Source organism: Fringilla coelebs (assembly GCF_963513975.1).
Source record: "Fringilla coelebs genome assembly, chromosome: 8".
NCBI classification, from domain to species: Eukaryota; Metazoa; Chordata; class Aves; order Passeriformes; family Fringillidae; genus Fringilla; species Fringilla coelebs.
In genome coordinates, this window is record NC_140066.1 from 7258063 (window position 1) to 7278501 (window position 20439).

Genomic DNA, 20439 nt, shown 5'->3' on the forward strand with positions numbered 1-20439 from the left:
CAAGGGACAAGCAAGGAGCCTTCTTCCCCACTCCCTGTCCCCCAGCCCTGTGCTGCCTCAGCATGGCTCCAAGAAGCCTACCAGCAAACTCCAACAGGACATAACCAAAAGGGACGTTGGACACTTTGTGTAAACAAATGCACAACTCCAAAACACACAACCAAAACAAGGAGAAGCATTTGCTTTGCCAAACACACAACAAGCTTCTGTTTGCGTTTGCTGTAGGTTTTTATATTCTCTACCCCCTTTCCCCCCGCCCTCCTCCCCCCCATCCCCAAACCCCTGACTCTTACGTGATTCAGATCTAGTGCAACTTTAGTAGAGATGTCCTCCACACTGCGACCTCTGCCTGGATGAGCCTGTGGTTCTGTTTCCTGTATGACTTGTGGAGCAGCAGGATAGCCTGCACTGGCACATCAATGTTCTACTAGTCTGTTTATCAATCATTTAAATATAGTTTTACCACAGGAATATAAAGTATTTAATTGAAGAAGCTGGATTTGTAACAGTAGACGAGTATATTATTCTGGTTTCCACCTTTGGATATTAAGTATGATACATTATATATTGTATTTGGCTTCATATCACGGGAAAATTTAATGACATGCCTAGCATGCAAAGTGTTTCTTAGTAGTTTGTTTTATCTTTTCATATCAAGTACACTTTGTTTTATCTTTTTCATATCAAGTACTGTCTTTGAACAGTAACTGAGATGGTTTGAATCACAACCAATTTTCACACTGTATAAAGCCTCCAAGTGACACTTTGCTTTATCAATGTCTGTGCTCAGCTACGTAGTGGTGATGTCCTGCAAAGTGAGTATACATCCACAGGGAAGCTCTTTCATCAGGAAAATCCAGCCTCTCCATGCCTGGGCTTTCCCCCTGCAAAAGGACGTGCAGAGAGAGGCCGAGATCCCCATGGGAGCCCAGAAGGACCATCCCAACCACTGCACAGAACCCCCTCACCCATTGCGAGGCCCAGAAACAACCTGTAAGCCTCTGATTCACATCCACACTGGCTCCTCTCACAACTTCTGAAATTCTCAACATTCTCACAAACCACAAATCTGTTTTCTGCACTCCTTTGTCATTCAGCAGCTTGAGCCAGGGAGATTTTGTTTTCTAGACTGTTTCTCTGGTAGGCAGGAGGGTTTCACAGCCTAGGTAAGATTAAGTACAACGCTCGACAAATTCACAGACCACGATACAGGAAAGCAAAGCTCGGTGGGAGGGGAGAAGCAGCCTAGGAGCCATCAAAACAACAGGAGGAGGGTGAGAGGTGCTCAGCACCTCACAGGGGTGGGCCGTGGGGAAAGGAACCTTGTTCGCATCCTTGCACCATAACATCACCTACAGTATGTTTATAACCATTAAGATTAATCTGAACCAGTTGCTTCAGTTTGTAAACAGTAAACGTTATGACAAAAACAAAAATGCTGCTCAAAAGTATAAAGAAACTGGAAAAATTACAAACACGTAATAAAAAAAAATTAGGACAGCCACAGCCTTTAAAAAAGTTTCAGATAAAATGATACTGTTTAATTTAAAAAAAAAAATAAGAACCCAAAACAGAAAAACAAACATAAAGAGCACAGAATATACTGGACAAACGAAACTATATAAATTATTGTGACCAAATGTGACACTGGTAGTTTATGAAGTGGATATGTACAGTCAAATTAAACAGTGTTTACCATTCTGTTCTAATAGTGTTAAAATGAAAAAATCTATTGCCGTTTTACTATACATTGCATTGATTGAATCTTTAAAAGTCAGGAAAAGTTACCCAAAAAAGCACATCCACTGATTGTACAGATTCTCGGCCCACGTCTCCTTTCCAGGTTCATCTGAAGTCCTTGACTCATTTGCAACAATGCACAGCCTCCAGTCCGGCTCAGTGAAAGGCAAACACAGCCCTCACTGGGGTTTCAGTAAGCTCAGGACTGGGCCTGCGTTTCCACGGCTCCCTTTGAACATCTGCTCTTACCATGTTCAAGTCCTTTCAGAAAACACATATGCAAAATCCAAAAAAATTCTTTTTTTTCTGTGTTTTTGTTTCTCTCTCTTTTCTTTTGTGTGGTTTGTTTTTTTTGTTTTGTTGACTTTTTTTTTTTTTTTTTGGCTTGGTTTTCTTTTTTGCAAGGGCAGGGATAAGGGGTGAGGGGGCTGATGTGGGAGCCAGAATTAAAGAAGCGGTCTTGTCTCCATCAAACTCCAAGACGCTCCTCTAGGCGGGATACGAGTGCATCCTGGTTGATAAAAATACAGATTGCTAAATCTGCAAGACATCGTCACGGGGAGGAATGTCACTAACTGAACTTTCTCCTCAGACCTTTCTTTGTGAGCGAGGGGGTTTACAGTTTTGTGCTGGGATGTACAGAGGATAGCTGGGAAGGTGGAAATGCAGCTTGAGGGTTTATAGCAGCTAAAGGATAAATGCTGTTATGCAAAAGGTCACCGTAGGAACTTCCTACAGGTGTTGCTGCAGCTAAGTGTCTGTACAGTTGCTGGGAGTTCGCAGGGGACGTGAGGAATTGTCTCTGCACCATGAAGGAGTGAAGAGCCAAAGGCTGCATTAGTGGGGATAGCACGGTCTGATTTTTCAAGTACTGCAGGGGATGAGAATACCCAGGTGGGAGGCGATTGTTCAGCCCCGTGCACAGGCTTCCCGGATACAAGCCTGGGAAGATGGGGGCTGACAGGGGAAATTTGTGGCTTTCCAGCATGCTGCCAGAATGGAGGCCATGCACTGACTTGCTACCTTCCCCCTCTTGGTCGGGAACCTTGTCTTTTGCCGGGGTCTCCTTTGGTAAGTGAATAGGAGAGACAGCTCGGATTTTTTTTTCAGAAATAACTTTGTCCAAATCCTCCAGGCTCCGTTTCAGAGGCCGGGCAGCCCCCACGTTTTGAGGGCTCGTTCTGCGGCTGATGATAGGATGCACCATCCCTTCCATCTTCCTCAGGTTCTCCAGCCTCTGGGCCTGCTGCTTCCCAGACCTGTGGAGCAACTCGCTGTGTTTTTTTGGGGCTGTCAATGCCATAGGGGACACGCGGCAAGCTTTGGGGTTACAGTCTAGGCTCACTGCCTGGCTGCCTCCAGCCTGAAACGGGGAGATCCCTTTGCATTCTTGCTGGGCTGTGGATGAGTGAGGGAGACTGGAGCCTGGAACCTTTGCAGTCGGTTTGTGTATGCTCTTTGGAAGACTCAAATCTGTTGGCTGATCATCTGAAGAAGCCTCCACTGTTGCCTTTTTTTCTTGCTGATGCAAAGACGGCCGATAATTTAAATTTAGTTTTTCTTGGTGTTTGTGTTGAGTAAAAGTAGAAATATTTTCAGACTCTCTGAACATGTCCCGGGGGAGGTACTTTGATGTCTGTTCATTATTAAGGTGGTGTTCAGTGTGCCTATAAAGGCTGTGCAGATGAGGTGATGAATAGAAATCTGCCAAGAAAGTGGGCACATGGGAGTGCTGCAGTGCCCTTTTCTCACTCATTTTATCTTTGCAGTCCTGGATATCCAGCTTCGGTAGGTATGACTCGGCAAGAGAACTGAGGTGATGTTTTGAAAAATCACAGCGCTGAGGATCTGGTTTACTTAGCATGTCATGTTTAAAAACATTATTAATTGACTTCCTTTCTTCCTTGGTTTTAAAACTCTGTACATGTTGTATGACTGAGGGCCTATTAACTGCTACAGGATCGGAATTAGGGGCATGGTTACCTTGCGATATGCCTGAGGACAGTTCATCTCTGCTGCTGAGTTTCTTTTTGCTGATCAAAGGTGGAGGAGAACCATAAGGATAGCTACACGAGAGCGTGGCCCCGCTGACCTGTGACAGCAGCTTCTTCTTTGCCAGGGGTGACATGATGCCTGGATTACCTTTTGAGTACAGCAGTGGTGTGTAACTGAAAGTGGAGTCATCGTTCATGGATCCGGGCAGCTCCTTTTCCTTAAACATGTCGAAGTTCTGCACCACCAGGACTTTGGGTGTTTGCTTTAGTGCATTGTGGATATCTTCGTTTCCCAGCTGGTCCACTTTCACTGTGCAGTTTGCGATGTAATCGGCCATCCCTGGCAGTTTCTCATCTTCCATGTCGCTCTGAGTGGGCAGATGGACTGGGAAAGCTGTGAAGGGCATTTCTGGAGGTTCACTTTCCAGGCTGTCAGTAAAAGCTTTGTGTAGTCTTTGTTCAGGCTTTGTGTCTTCCAGGGCATCTGCTGAGGGGTGCAATCGTTTTGTGACAGTGGCATCCAGCACAGTGTCTTCTTCTGCAGGCACAGAAACACTTGAGAAAGAGGATGAGTGCTGAACCTCCTCCTTGGCTTTCTCACTGTTGGTGCTATTTTCTGTCATGTCTGTCTTCTCCAGAGGCAGTGTCGGAGCTGTCTCTGGTAAAAGAGATGGAGGGCCTTGCATGGGTTGTTTCATCTCTCCCACTGTAGGATGTTCAGGGAAGTTCTTCTGGTCTGCTGATTCTTGATCCTTCTCTTGTTCTGATGAAACCTAATGAAATGATTCAATAGACAATAGTAAGAATGCAGTATGTTCTGGCAGCCTGTTTGTAAGGTTATACAAAGTACGCTGCTGGCTACTTTTCGAGAAGGACTTGCCAACCACCTGGCTAGCACGTGAAGGCTCTAACATCAGGTACTGGACTCAAACAAAGAGAAGAATCTTCAGGAAATATTAAAAAATACACCATCCCTGTCAGAGTTACAATAAAGCATTTCCAAACAGCAGATGGCTGTAACCTGATGAGAGGCACTGGTGGCTTGATCAGATAGCTAAATACTGAGGTTATATACTCTTTTAAAATTATTTAGGCAAATGCAGAAGAGCAAATTTCATTACACAAACAATAAGGCTATAGAAATTTCTCCTACCAGCCAACTTCACCCAAGAAAACCACACTATTCCTACGCTTTTCCTTCCCTAAAGTCTCTCCCTCATAGCTATCTTAAAATTCAGTGATCACACAGGAGATCATTCACACCCAGTTCTGCATTAAAGTGTGAAAATGATAGAAATGGCATACTAGAAATCCCTATTGTAGGCAGCAAATCACTGCCACAGCTTAACTAGGACACACATTTTTTTATTAACGGATTAAAATGAAGTTGTCAACATTCAGTAAGTGTGTGTGTGCCTGCTATTACAAACATGGCTTTTATACGTTCTCGTCAATGGGACCGTGGCTCGTTCTGCTCCCCCATTAATACAGCGTGTGTGCACAATTCACACTATTCATCCCATTATGTAGCCGCCTGAACTGTGACCCGCAGAGGTCACCAGAGCATCCCATCTGCGATCCAGCTGACTGACAGCCCTTTTCAAAACTGCTGTCACTCTCCTCTGACATGTCATGGTAGAAGACAGTCATAAAACAGCAGCATTGTGCGACTCCTTTATTATTATTGTTTTCTTTCTTCCTTCATTGTAAAGATAAGACGCACCGAGAAAGTTATCATCTAAATGCTGCTTTATGGTCTGTCGCAGGAGCAGGGAATTGGAGACGGTCCTAACGAATCTAACCCTCTCAGAGATTTATTTCTTCACAGCTGCTTTTAAATATTCCTGTCTGTTTGGTTGGCCTATTAGTTACAGTGTCTGTTAGTCATCCTAACTTCTTCTTTTTAAACTTGTAGCTGACTTTTGCAGCCAAATACCATCATTAGGTCCTTTACAAAGTACCATCACTAGTCTCTTGAGCTTATAAAATTACAGGCAAATACCAGACAGATGAGCAAAGCAAGGAGGAGAAAAAAAAAAGAATCATACTTAATAACTGTACATTCTGCTCTTTGTTTCTGTTAAGCAATACTTTGATTGAAGTTTCAGCTATTGTGAGGAAATGTGCAGTCTAAGGCTAATAGCATTTTGTCTGGTGTCTTGTTACACTGACAATGTCATTGTGATGGCAGGAAAATAGTGAAGAGCACAAAGGCAAATGCAATTCTAATAAATTAAAGTTATATTCTCTCCCTGCATACTTCTAATGGTGCATGAGATGAACATGCAATTGAGACGACCACACATTTGTAACTGGATTATGCTTTTCCAGCTCACAGTTTCCAGGCCACATGAAGAAATGGCTTAAGCGGCGGCTTGGTTGGGGACGTGCCTATACATGTGGTGGCTATAGGGCTCTCCCTCAGAGCAATACCCTGTCACTGCTGTGCCCGAATGAGGGCCTAGGAATGGGGCTCCACTGCCAGGGCATGGCTGCAGTGCAAGAGACAAGCAACCTTCTGCCTGGCTCCAGCACACCTGGATTTTGCTCCACCCAAAGGAGCTGAATGTCTCCAGCCTGCTACGCCCGTTAAGTGCCACATCCTGGGCATGGAGCCCTCCATATGGCAAAGCACAGATGAGTTCTGGAGCCCTACACCCACCCAGGGGTGAAACATCCACCCTGCAGCCCCTTCACTGCTTGGGCTTTGTGTGATCACTGACCTGTATGGTGACTGACATGGAGGTCAAGGTCCTTAATAGCCCGCCCTGATCAAATAGGGGCATGACATGTCTTCCACCCCAGTCAGGGAGGAGACATTAATTCTGCTACAAAAGGTACTATTTTACAATAGGGAACTGCCATAATTGTACATTTTTATTGTCTCGTCTAAGCTCCCTACATTTCCGGTAAGTGCAGCTTAGGAACTCTTCCTGCAATCCACACAAAAATAACTTCAGTTTAAACAGCAGGAAGTTTGAGATAGGGAACAACAAAAGCAAGGAAATTCAAAGTGAAGGCTGTTGCTCTATTGCTGGGCATAGCAGCAGCGGTACTGATAGTGTGTAATGTGTCTTCCTGATCCAAGACCCTCAATAAATAATTGGGGATGAAGGAATGACAAGGGAAGGGAGCAGAAGCTTTCAATTCAAATTCACTTTTCCTTGCTTTGGGCAACTTGTCTTGCAACCTTCCAGCGACTGAAGCACGTTTGTGCACACTCTCCTCGTGATGTTTGGATTTTGGTTGTTTGTTTGTTTTTGTTTTGTTGGTTTTGTTTTTGTTTTTTGTTTTGTTGTTGTTTGGTTGTTTTTTGGTTATTTTTAATTTTACCCAAACAGGGCTGTCCCTACTTGAAAATTACAATGTAAGAAAAAAGAAAAAGTCTTTCTGGGGATTGTTCTTAAATTAGGTATTAATGGTACTGTTATTTAAAACACAAATTCTTCTTTGGATGGGAGATTAAATTGTCCTTGTAAACTCAAAGAGGTAGTGGGACATGAAGCCCCAAATTTTCTGTTCTCAAAACTGGGTACATGGAGTCTCAGAAGCATCTGCATTTACAAGACCTGCAATGTTTTTTTAAAACAATGAAGAGAAGGATTGTTGATAGCTGACTCAATACAATTCCCAAACAAGTTTAGAACCAGGACTTCTGTACCTGCCAGACGCAATGAAGTCAAAGGAGCAGCCATAGTCTGCCAGGCACGTCATGTGTTTCAACATTCTTTAAATACTTACTTTCACTGCAACGCCTTGAAGGCTGCTGTGATCTGGCAGACTGAGACAGGAAAAGCAACATGTTTTGCAGGGGTTGTGTGTGAGGAGCTTCACCACCTCCTTCACATACCGTGCGAGCAGGGGACAGGGGAGAGTGGGCAGATGTGCAAAGGAAGGTGCTTAAATAACACTGGAGCAAAAACCCCATTGATTTTGCATCACTTAACAACACTTGAAATTTACACTTATTTGTAGACAAATAGGAGTTCTACCATCAATCTTACCCTGTGCTGTGAACACAATCTCTCTTCTACAGGGCTGTCCTATGCCTGCAAGTAACGTGGCTGTATGTGGAAACCGGGGCCTGCCCATGTGAAGCAAAGTGACATGACAGGAACCTATTATGCCCGAATAGGAACCTCAGCTGAAAGCCATCTACTGCTCGGGAGAGAGAAGTCGATGTCAGGGCTTGTAAGGTGGTTCCCTCAAAATGTGACCTTTCAGTTCAAAAAGAAACTTAGTATAATATAATCAAAATCCTAGGGAGCAATATGTTTTCTCACAGTCATGCACACATCTGTGAGCAAGGCTGATCCAGAGGTTACCATTATAAAAATCAGCAGTGTCCAACAGTTACCACAATATTATCAACAATATTAGAGGTTCCCGCACCCTATACTTAGATTAGGAAATAACTGTGGTAGTTGTGTGGTTTCCCTTTGGCAGCTGCTGATCTGTTAATGGTGACCACTGTATAATACAATGAGCAGAACTGGTACTAGTCAGATCCAGAGCTTGGTCCTCTGCCATCCCCACTGTGCAATATGGAGCAAATTGGCAGCCCAGCAAAATCCCAGCACAGATAGTATCATAACAGCTGAATTTCCATTGCTGAGCAAACTAAAAGGCCAACTGGTTGGAATTCTCCAGTTTAAATTATATATTTTATCACTGGATTTCATGTGATTAAAGCTGTGCATTTTTAATTGAAAAACTGAAAAGCAGGGAAGCAACAGACCTCAGATCCATCTTGGGGTTTCTGTGAATTATCTTTTTCCTTCTTGCTCTTTTGGTTTTCATTTTTGATGCGTTTTGTTGCAGACACTTTTGTTTTTGCTTCACTCTCCTGGGAACTGTTATCCTGTTTTCGAGGTTTCACTGGAGGCAGTGGCTTATCTTCCTCTCCTTTAATAAATCTTTCATATGGCAGGATTAATCTAGGGGATTAAGGAACAAATAATTGATCAGGTTTTGCTGTTCTAGCAAAGAAAAAAATATATCTACTGTGAGCAGTTTACTTAATAAATCCATTTTCTTCCATGCCATAAAAGCAACAGTTTAAACTCTACATCTATAAATTCAAGTATAAGAAATCAATTTATTTGGCAAGATTATAACGTGGAATAAATTCAGTGGAGTTAAGAGTTTGTGTGGATTAGTTGTCAGTAACTTCACAGTGGTTTGTGTGGCTACACCAATTTGTACCAGATGAGAATATCAGCCATTATGTTTTAGACTGATTTAAAAAAAAAAAAATCCACCGTTTATTTTTATTCCCCCCCCCCCCCCCCCCCCGACTTTAACAGCATGCAGCAAACCCGAGGAAAACACCTACAAAGCCATAGCCAACTTGGTAACAGCTACATGATTTCTAGGCTGCTGGTTCCCTTGACTGCAAGGGTGAGTGCCAGGAACTTGGCAGGGGCCAGGAGAGCTGGGCTGCAACAACCCTACGAGGTGGGCACAGCACCCGCCCGGCCGTCACCAGCGCCAGCCCAGCCTCATCCATGCAAGGCACCCATGCAGTGACAGTCACCAGAGCCTTTCTTAAGGAAGAAGGGGAGAAGAGTTAAATATGAAGGAATTCTTCACTGTGGAGCTGTCTGCCACAAAGTGCACGAAATTGCTTTAAAAACACAAGGAAGAAACACAAACAAAAAATATCCTCCCCTGAAAGCATCAAACACACTGAGTTTTAATCTCTCTGTTTTCCCTTTGCAATTCTTGATCTGAAAGGAAAAATAACTGATATAATTAAAAAGGATGGATTGCATTACAATCTCAGTTTCAACTTCAGTGATTAAAGTTTTTATAATGCATTTTAGTATGATTAATGACTCACTGTGGGATTAATATAAGACTCAGACTTTAAAAATATGAACATTAATACAGCAAACATAATCTGTTAAAAAAAAGACAAGTTGACTCTGTGAAGAAAATGTACTTTGCTTATAAACAACATAGATCTACTCAAATACCAGGAATCCTTAATTATCTTTAATCTAAGACTCCAAGGCAGAAACCTCTTTGGTTCAGATATTCGTTTGTTATCCTAGAATCAGTTTCTAAGCATGCAATTTTGATTTACATACTTAGATGTTCAAACACAGTTTGGGCTTAAGAGAGCAGAATTAGATTGCTCGTGATCATAATATTTTACATTTTAATAAAATACAACATAAATTATGTTAAAATATAAACCTAATTTATGCTATATTAGAAACAAAATTCATTAACTGAGCATGCTCTGACATGGTATGTGCAAAGAGGCGTGAATAATACTTTCTAGCCCTGAATTTGGCAGGGCTCCAGTAATGAAGCTAAGCAGAGCCCACAGGGAATATTCATCTTCAGATCCCATTACAAACTGAGTTTAAACATGTTACAGCTGCTAAAACTGGAAACTGCTCCCTCTATGCAAACTTAGCAAAATAATACGTAGTTGCCAAATACCTGCTTCCCACTGTAATATTACAGGTAATGTTTATATAAAAAAAAGCATAACTAAGCAGAAGAAGAAAAAAATAATCCTGTTCATACTTGAGGCTGCTACATTTCATTTGCAAAGCGCAAATATTGGTGAAAACACCGAATTCCTCCCCGCGCTGCACAAAGCACTTTGGACTTCACTTACAGGCAAGGTTGGGTTTCACACAAGGCAGTGCCGAGGCTGCTCTGCCATGTGTTAAGTATTTAAAGTCGCTTTTAATAAAAACACATTTTATTACAGTAATTGTTAGCACTGAGAGGGGAGTGTTTGACTTTGTTTTGTTTCCATGGGAACGCATCACCCATTAAAAATCTACATACTCCATCCATAAAGGTTTCAGCCGCTGTCCGGTGCCTTGTGGGGGACAGAGATGCTCCCAGCCCCAGGAACAAGCCTTTCCCTGGAAGATGCCAAGGGATTAACCCAGCGGCTACGGCCAGGCCAGGAGCAAGGCCCGGGCCAAGACAATTAATCACTGCTCGCGTGCTCTCTGCTGAGCCTTGTAGGGTAACGTGGGACCCAAATTCCTCCTCCTCCTCCGGCCTCTGCACCTCACCAGAACTCATTAGCTTGGGTGCTAATTAGTAACTGTGGCTTAAATTTCCTTTTCTGATCATAAGGGTTCATGTGGGAGTACAAGGTTTTCATTTTAGTTATTTTTCACTGAGCTCAGCAGTTGGCAGGCCGACAGCAGTAAAAATACATTTCACATAGCCGGTCAGTGGCCTGGAGCCAGTGGCAGGAAATCTGGAATTAAATGTTTCGTGTATCGGGAGGCGGCATGACTAAGGTAAAACTGAGTCAAAACACAAGGATGGCTTGTTCTAGGATTTTCCCCTCCTCGTTTCAAAGGAGTGCCGGCCGAGGTGGCTTTGGGGGGCGGCTGGGGAGGAGCTGGGCAGGAACGCGGGCTGCGAGACCCCAGGGAGCAGCACCGAGCCGAGCAACAGCAGCAATTGCCTCTTCACGTAGAGATTTCCGTCGGTTGCAATTTTCACTGAATGTTTTTTCAGTTATCCTGTCATGGTACAACACAATTACCCACAGGATATGATCTTATCATTTGATTATTAGAAGTTTTTATAGCGCAGGAGTAATAAAGCTAATACAGCTCTCTCAACATGTAAGCAGCCGGCTCACATGCCATGAAAGCAGCCGGCTTAGCCAATTTAAGGTCAATATTGCCCAACACCGGAAGAATGCGATCTGCTGTTAGCCAAATAGTTTAGCAGAATGTGACATGTCTGAAACCAGCACAAGATATTTTTTTCCTGGTCAAATATTTGCAGTGCAGGTAAGATTTAATCAATCTTTGTGCAAGGAGAGGTAAAGACAACGTCCAAAAAACTGGATCCACATACCTCAAATGTATCGCGTGTTGGAAAAACAATTATGTTTTCAGTTGCTTTGAACTGTGGCTGTACTTCCCGACAGGGGGGGAAGTATAAAAGTATTCATAAAAAAGGAAAAGAGGGGGAATATTTTGTGGTCTAAAGAATATTTACTTGTAAAGCCTGTGAGAAGACCAAATAAAAGGGTCTTTATCATGATCAAGATTCCAATATTAACATTAATAAAATGTATTATTTATAAGTCAATTAACATAAATAGAATATGTAAGCACTAGTGTATTAAAAAAATCTTTCCACAGGCAGCAGATTTTTAGCAGCATGAGGTTTTTTTTTTTTTCCTGGAATAATACAAGAATAACATTTTCCAGCCAAGAGCAGAAACAGTAGGGGAGTCTTTGCTATCACAGGGCTTCTTATTAAATTCAGTCACTGTGAAAAGCCAGTCTTTTTCCTTTTTTTCTTTTTCTTTTTTTAAAAATAAAGACAACTTAAAATCAATATAAGTTAGATTAACAAATCAGTACTATACTAATCCTGATTTATTACAATCGGCAATATTAAGTTTAATCACGTATAAACTGCTATTAAAAAAAGATTTTCCTTTAGTAAGTCCTGAATTAAATAATGGTGCAGTGTACCGAGTTTTTAGATCTGCATCATCTGATATTATGAAAAATTCAATGTACTTCTCTGCAGCAGATGTCAGAGGTCAGCAAATCTATTACAGTAATGTAAGTAAGCTGGCTTTCTGCCAACCTTTTTTTAAAAAACACTGAAGCAGATAATTTTATATTTACAAATTCTAAAATCCTCCAGGGACTAAATCTCTTTCCCAACAAAAAGCAGAAACTTCACATTAGAGAAATGTATTTCACAGTATATCAAACATGTCTCCATCATTAGCATTTCATAAAAAGAGAAAAAAAAAGCCCTTAATCTTTATTAGTCAAATTTTTTTTTCCCAGCTACAGAACTAACAGTGCAAGTTCTCATCTGAGCCAGTAACCACTACATGTATTGATTATGCAGAATGAATGACTTTTTTGGCCTGACTCTGCTTCACAGGACACATGAGAGCACATCTATTTATAGGCATGATAAAAAAAATAGTTACAATAATGCAAAGGATCTGACCAGCCCAGAAAGAGGAAGGAAATTAAATGTTAAGGCTGCCAGTTTCCTCTTTAATTCTCCCTACTGGGTATGGATATGACAGGGCTCTGGGCTGGGGAGGAACCATATGCCCAGGACAACAGGGTGATGGAGGGAAGGAGGCAACTCAGCACAGCCCCTACAATGTTTTTTTTGTATTGCTATTTCAGTGTTTATTTTTGTTTTCTTTCTGGCAGAATAAAATATTTCAGCATGTCTCCCATTGACATCATTGTACTTTCTCCAGGGATCCAAGCCCAACACAAAATAGGATGCACTGGAGCCTCTCAGCCACAAGAATAATCTTGGAAGGCCTTAAAATACCAAAGTCCACTCCTTGGGAGATGTTGCCCCATTCGCATCCTTGGCCAGGTTAAGGAGGCTAATTGCAACAGAAATGGAAAATGATTTAAATTTGCTCCACCAAATGAATACAGCAACCAGTTAACCCGTGGAACTCACTGCCAATGGATATCTTGGGGCCAAGGGATTAGTGAGATTATGCAAGGATTAGATGCTAATGTAAATCATGAGAACATTAAGCTGTTAGAGCTTCAAAAATGCTGAAAAGGGACAGGCAATAGGTCTCTTTAGTGGTAGGAATTTGGAAAACGCTTTCCTCCTGAGCACATAAGGCTATGGTGGCTCCAATTCCTTCCTCTGCAGGTACTAGCAGAGCTGGGGGGCAAGACAACCAGTTTTTTCAGTCCAAGAGGGCACCCATCTGCTCCAGGACGTCCTCACAGCAGCTGGGCAGAGCTGCAGCCAGAGGGTCTGAGTGCAGGGCTGGGACAGCCCCTGTGGTGAAAATGGGCCCCTATCAGTAACCTCGATGAGAGAAACCTGATTCTTTTCCCCTAGAAAGTCATTTCTAGCAAAACATTGAGCTGTTTTAAAGGACCAGCAGGAATGCCTGAGCTCTGATCCCAAGAGAAGTCTTGTCTTTTTTTAAGCTGTTGCTTTTCAAAAGAATAAATCTTCGAGCACTGGTCCAGTGCAGGCAAGGGAAACAACAAGGGAAACCTTCAACGACAATCAGTTGGTGGGGATAGCCAGGAGCAGGAGGCAGCTCTCCTGTGCACCAGTGACACATGCCCAGCAAAGAGGGGAGAGGAATAACCCAAACTTTAAGGTCTCCACTTGTTTTCCAAAATGGGACTATAAAATACATTCAGGAAATGAAGCAGTGTGTTCCTGAAGTCTGATTTCCCTGGACTGCATTGTACAATGCAGGGGTTATGAAAGTAAGCCTCACGTGCTTTTGTGCAGAACACAATAGCAGTGGCTTTATTTGCATTTGTCTGAAGCACATATTATATCAGCAAAGACAAAATATGCTGGAGTTCAATTTTCTTTCCAAAGAACTTTCCTTCCTTAAAGAAATGGCTCTTTCATCCTTTCAATAACAACTTTCCTCACAGCCCACTGGGAGTGCTGGTGGGTAATGAGAATGGCTTACTGCTGAAAGGTGGGAACAGTGCTGCTCTAAGAGAATTCAAAGACACTTCGTTTTAAGTAAACTGGAAATTAGTGACATTACAAACACAGCTGTTGATTTAACTGCACAGCCCAGTGAGGCAAGCTCAAGCAGTCCTGATCCTAGGGCTCAGCAGGGGGAGATGAACAATTCCAGTCTTCTGCCTTTGGCACAGATTCACTGCATGGAAAAGAGTCAAAGGAAGGGTGGTGGACACAGAGCAACTTCCCCAGATCACTCTACCAAAACCACTACAAGACTCTATTTTGGCCATAGTCACCATTTCTGCATCCAAAGGCAGACATGAATTTTGTTTGGTAGGTCCATGGAGTCCCCACAATGCTTGGTCCCTATGCTCAGAACAAGCTTACAGGTGCCATTTTGCATTGCCTGTGGGGTGCAGGCCTCCTGGCAGGACTCCAAAACCCTGCTGACCCTCCCTGGGAGCTCTGAGTAACATCTATATTGCAGAAAGCTAAACAACTATGGGCATTCTCTTTCATGTTAACAAAATTCTAAAGTACAAGGTGGAGATTCCCAGCATCTCTGAGCAGCCCGAGGGAAAAGATCTAACTTGGTGCTCACTCATTGGTGCTGTTCCTGCAAAAAAGAATGGAACACCTCTCACTGTGCAGCATTCTCCTGAGGTTACTCAGCAGGGAAAAGGGGCTTGTCCCCTGTGCTGAGTCTGTTCCTACTCCTGGATGTCAAGGAATGAGATTGCCATGGGTGACACTGAGCTGGACTGCTGGCAACCCCAAGCTCTGAGCACTGCAGGGCCCCAGCACCCAGTAAGTGCCAAGGTACACGTGCATAGTGGGCACGCCTGGCAAGGGCCTCTCTGCTCGGGTGACAATGCACCCAGCAGCACTGGGCAGCACTCAGCATGCCCCAGTTCTGCTGGGACAAACTCCTGGGTGAAAGGAAGGATGTAGGTGGGAAAACAACTCCCCACCAGGAGAGAGATCATCTGCTTACAGGCACTTAAAGGCACTGCCCAACTGTCCAGCACTTTGCACTCAAGGACTCCCGCTGACTCTAGCACGGGCCAGCAACTTGATGAGGCTGAAACCCCAGAAATTTTGAAAAAAAAAAAGCATGTTCTCAGATGTTTTAAAAGGACAGCTAGGGATCTGTTTTAATGGTAAACAATTACATTCCTCTGTCATCTGATACTTTTTAAATTTTGGGGAGGGGGGAAGCTTTCTGAATTTTCAATAGTTCCTTTGTTAAAGCATCTGTTACTCACATAATTGAAAAGATGTTTGTTCAGTGGTATGCTTGAGAGTACAGTTATTTAATCTTAATGATAAAGCCCTGAGGGCAGAAAATCATAAGTAGAAGCCTCTTGTTATTTATTAAGAAAAAAAAAAAACAAACCCAAACCAAAAACCTAGGAAAATAAAGATAGAACTGAGACACCTCATCTATCTTCAGGCTTAAATTTGTGCTTGATGGAAAACTATGGAGACAATTTGCAACTTGTGAAGTTTTCTGGGAGTCTGGGACCAGCTGAAGTGTGAGGGGGGCAGGGAAGTGGGGTGAAGACAAAAATAAAACAAGGAGAGAAAACTGTTGCTTGGCAAGTTTTTTTCTGAGTCAAACAAAGAGCTAGTTGTAGTTTACAGCATGACATAACATTTGATTAATTTTTGCCTGGGGATGTTTTCACACTTAACAGTGTAAATCAAAACCTTCTATTAATTACAATGTGTATATAAAAAGATAACCATAAGCAATTTCATGCAGATGCTATACTAGCCCCCTACCTTTTGTTCCCGCTAACGACTGGCTGTTATTTCCTGCAAAATTCCACTGAAATGCTTACATGTTATGAAAGTTATCCAAATGCTTTAGAAAACCAAACAGCATTTGCATGGAACACAGGGCTCTCCTGCATATTGAATTACTGCACAATATCCTCAGGGTAGACAGACTTTATGGCTGTTAAAGAGAAACCGTGTAAGGGACCTATTTTGACCTGCCTTGTGTTTGTGATCATATATAATTTTTATGTGAGAGATTTAGAAAGAAAAATGGCAGAATGGCCTCTGAACTGTACAAGGCACTGCATCTCCTGAAGTTTAGTTCCCTGGTAGAGGTGCAAGTACCTAGGGGCCACACTCACAGCCAGAATAAAACCCTCTGCAGGTCACCCTCCGAAGTGTGGGCACAGCCACTTGCTGCCCCATTGTGAAGAAATACAGCCCATCTCACCTATCTGCCCCTCCTCAAGTTCCAGGTGGCTGTGTCTCTGCAGAATACTTTCCCACTGAGCTGCCTTAATTCAGTGAGAGCACAAGGCCTAATAAATCCCTCTTCAGCTGTGTCTGCCCAGGACCGACTGGTTTTTGAAATGCTAGTAACTTGTGAGGGCCAGCACAGGAGACATGGGGCTGAAGAGCAGGACTTGGGCTATGGGGTTCTCTGGCTCCATCCTTGCTGAAGATCCTAAGGAAGCCCAGTCTCCTGCAGCACCCAAAGAGGCCAGGAAGCCACAGGTCTATGGTACCATGCAGCTGCCTGCCATGACACCTTCCAACAGGTCTGTCCACCAGAGAAACCAAGGAGAGCTACTGCATGCCCCTGCACAGCACAATCCCCCAGCCCATGTGTGTTTGTGCACAGCCCATGCACGGGACTTGCTCTGGAGGAAACCAAGATGAATCACAGCCAGACTTGGAGACAGAAAAAGGCCCCAACAGGTAATTACTGGTATTTCTGTTTTGTTCAATGTATTTTATTGGGAACTTTTTATACCTTGCCAACAAGCAGGCTGGATTTTTTGGTTTGGTTCTTTTTTTTGGTGGGGGGGGGAAGGGGGGAGCAGCGGTGTAGTGTTTACAAAAAATCCCTGAAAACAACGTCATCAGCACTGCAGAAACACAGTGTGCTGCTCATGCCAGAAAGTTAAAGCTGCCGATCATGTGTTTTGTGTAAAAGCGAAAAGAAACCTCAAACCCTGCATGTGAAAACCACATCTGCATTATTAGGGGAAGACAGCATGGGGCAGAGCGCTTCGCAGAAAAGGAGCCGTTTCTGAGGGTTTCTTGATAAGCGAGAGAGAGATGCAGGATAGTGACAAGGGCTGAGAGAGTTTCAAGGGAACGCTGTAGGCTGAATCAGCTCGTACCAACCACACAGACCTCTGGCTTTCTGTGATCGTGAAAGATCATTAGAGGAACATTAATGAAAACAGTAACGACCAAAACAACAACACCTTATAAGCTCTGTACAGTCCAAGTCATGCACAGAGCAACAGTCCCATGATGGGAAAACATTAATGCTTTTTATATTGGTAATCATCTGTAACATGAGCAATTAAGTACAGTACTAATGGACTATAGCCAAGAGCCTGGTACTAATATTAAAAACTGACAGAGATGAATAGGTTTGGAAGGAAAACTAGGCTGACAAAGACATTTTTATGAAGTGCTTGGGCCTATTTGGAATAACCCAATCAGAGGCAGGTCCAGACCAGCCATGCCTACAGTGACAATAATGCATTCATTGGCATTATACGATGCCTGCTATGCTTTAAATAAAAACACTCATTGCTTCTACTCAGAAACCTGCACTTTCATTATTATACTCATTAATAAGACAGAAGTTGTCTAACTAATATATAATATAACACTTACTGAAACACTGGCAGCCTTGCCTTATTTTAAAATGAAAACAGTTACTGGAAACAGGAACTGTATTAATGATAAATGAATCAGCTGAAAATGCACACAAAGCCTTTCTTTCCCTTTTAGCAGAGAAAAAAAGAAAACACCGCCCCAACTGAAGCACTCTACCTACCTATAGCACACCAACAGCTACCACCACAAACCCTGCTCCAAACAGCAGGGTGCAGAGCAACACATTCCCCAAAACCTTTAAAAATGGCTTTGTTCCAGCTTTTGCCATCCACTGTACCATGAATCTGCAGTCAAATGGTAGCTTTGCAGAGGTTATAAACACCTTTACAGAAAGCAGTATTTCTTCATTGAATTTGGTAGATAGAGAGACAACTTTGCCCTCTCCAGTGCTTGTATTTCGTGTTTGGGTTTTGTTGGTTGGTTGCTGTTAATGGTTTTCTTTTCGTCTCTCTCTTTTCAGCCTTTGAAATTGTGTGTGAAACTCTGCCTTGAAAAGGGGAACAGGAGAGGGCAGGAAGGAGGGATGGCAATGCCTGAATTGGGACATATGTACCATTCCACTCTTCAGCATCCCAAGATGTCACTGAAAGGTGGCTGCCACCTGAGCAGCCTTGATATGCTAAAGTTGATGCAAACAGCTAGTAGCTCCTCTTGGGAGAGAGCTGGTTAACACAACATGGATGCCCTTGAGATCCAGTTGTAGAGATGAATGGCAAGGCTAAGTCAAACAGCAGCAGGGCCAGTAAGTCAGGGAACTGCCTGTTCTGCCTCCACTAAGCAAGGAAAGGCCAGTGGGATTCAGAAAGGAAAAATCAGGAGATTTACTCAGCATTTGCTTTCCAGATAATTCAATTCCCAGTTCAGCTGTACAGTTTCAAGTTTGAAAATGTATGTGTGTCCTGAATCATGAGCATGTGTATTCCTGCACTACAGGAATCTAAAACTATCTAGTTTTAGATTACATGTCACCTGAGCACTTTACCCATAAATGAGCATTACATTTACAGGTGCTGTAGTAAGAATTACCAGTTGAAACAAACCATGACAATTTCATTTACTTTTTTTCAAGTCTGAGGCTTCATACAGCTTTCCTGTAGTGGAAAAAGAGCATCTAACACTAGAAAAGTAGAGACTGGATGAGTTACTGAGGTTTTTTGTATATGTGTTTTGGTTTTTCAGAACAGATTTAGTGAAGAACATTTTAGGTAAGCTCAGGGCTAACCTGAAAGTCCTGCAAGATTTTTTGCTCCAAATGACATCTTTTGATAGCCTGCCAGGGATGTGGAAAATTAGGTGCTGCCTCATATCAGACCTTATACAGAACCACATGATAGACTGGCATCCATGAACTCAGAATTGAGTTCTTCAGTATGAAGACCAATCTAATCATAAACTAGAAGACACTTTCCTCAGACCAGGTCAAGTCAAGCTGAACTGCTTTTGGGTAGCCTGGAAAGGCTTTTCCATTTGGAAGGCATCAGGACTGTTCAGGTTTTCCAGACAGCACAATGGGTTTTGTGGCACTTCAGAGCATACCCAAGTAACTGCTGAGTCAGCCACACGCAAGTCTCTATGCATGGGAGTGCAATGCAAAGCTTTTACATATAAAAAAACACCCAAACCACTAGCATTGAACATTGTCAGGAAAGCAGAAGAGACAGCCAGGGGTTCATGGAGTATTTGTGAATGGCTCATTTAGTTTTCAACAACTACAAGAGGTGCGCTCTCTCGGTGACTCCAGGGTTTCAGCAAGGCTCCCTCTGCAACGCAAACCCACAGAGACCTAATGCTTATGTGTGCCCGGGTCTCCTCTGTCAAATAACCTCCCCCACAGAACATCTGGCAAGGGAAAAGCCACACTGCCAGTTAGTTGGAAACCCATGAGCTGGCTTGGGTGCAAGAGGAAGGTCTGAGACTCTCAAGACTATAATGATGGGGGTGGAAGAGCTGAATACCCACAATCTGATGAGTCAATAAAACAATCTATAACATTTGTCTGCAACATGAAGGCTGGGAAAAGCCCCCTCTGACATGCACAGCAACTCACTCACTTCACTCTGGTACTTGGCTCAGTCTCCAGAAAGCTTCTAACATTTATAATGGCATTCATTACATGCAACTCCTCTGTGCACCCAAGGCCTTCTGCTGGAGACGTCCCCTGTAAATGAGCATGATCAAATCCCCCACCCTCCATGAGGATGGCAGTATATCTCTATGAGAGGCTGACACATCAGGCACTAAGATAAGGAGAGAAAGTGTCCACTGAACACAGCTCTGCTGTGCCACCTTCTGCATGGGCAAGTACAATCTCTTCCTGAGCCCAGCAAAGTGACTTGTTTATGCCCAGGAACAAGAGACTCAATTTTATATATCTGAGCCGAAAACTGCTGAGCTTTTATTCACATTTGCTTGTCTAAGAAGAAAAAAAAAAAAAAACCAGAAGAAAAAGGAAAAAAAAAAAAGATAAAAGGAAAAAGAAAAGAAAAAGACCCAACAGTTGTTTCTAAAAAACAAATCAAAACAACATTCCAGCTCCAGTATTTTATTCAATGTGTTCTGGCTTCACAAGCCCTGGAAGTTATTATCTACA

The 20439-nt window shown here is 42.9% G+C and overlaps 1 protein-coding gene across 2 annotated transcripts in view; it reads right to left on the bottom strand.

Moving 5' to 3' along the window:
* Positions 1-313: 313 nt before the first annotated feature.
* Positions 314-20439, bottom strand: part of ARID5B (AT-rich interaction domain 5B) — a gene marked incomplete at its 5' end in the record, with an annotated part of 115459 nt that continues 95333 nt past the window's right edge. For both annotated transcript variants that reach the window (XM_084210112.1, XM_084210111.1), the window contains 2 exons: positions 314-4507; positions 8473-8671. In XM_084210112.1, coding sequence (XP_084066238.1) covers positions 2357-4507; positions 8473-8671 — 2350 coding nt within the window. In that variant the 3' untranslated portion in view covers positions 314-2356. The remainder of the gene's footprint in view (positions 4508-8472; positions 8672-20439) is intronic.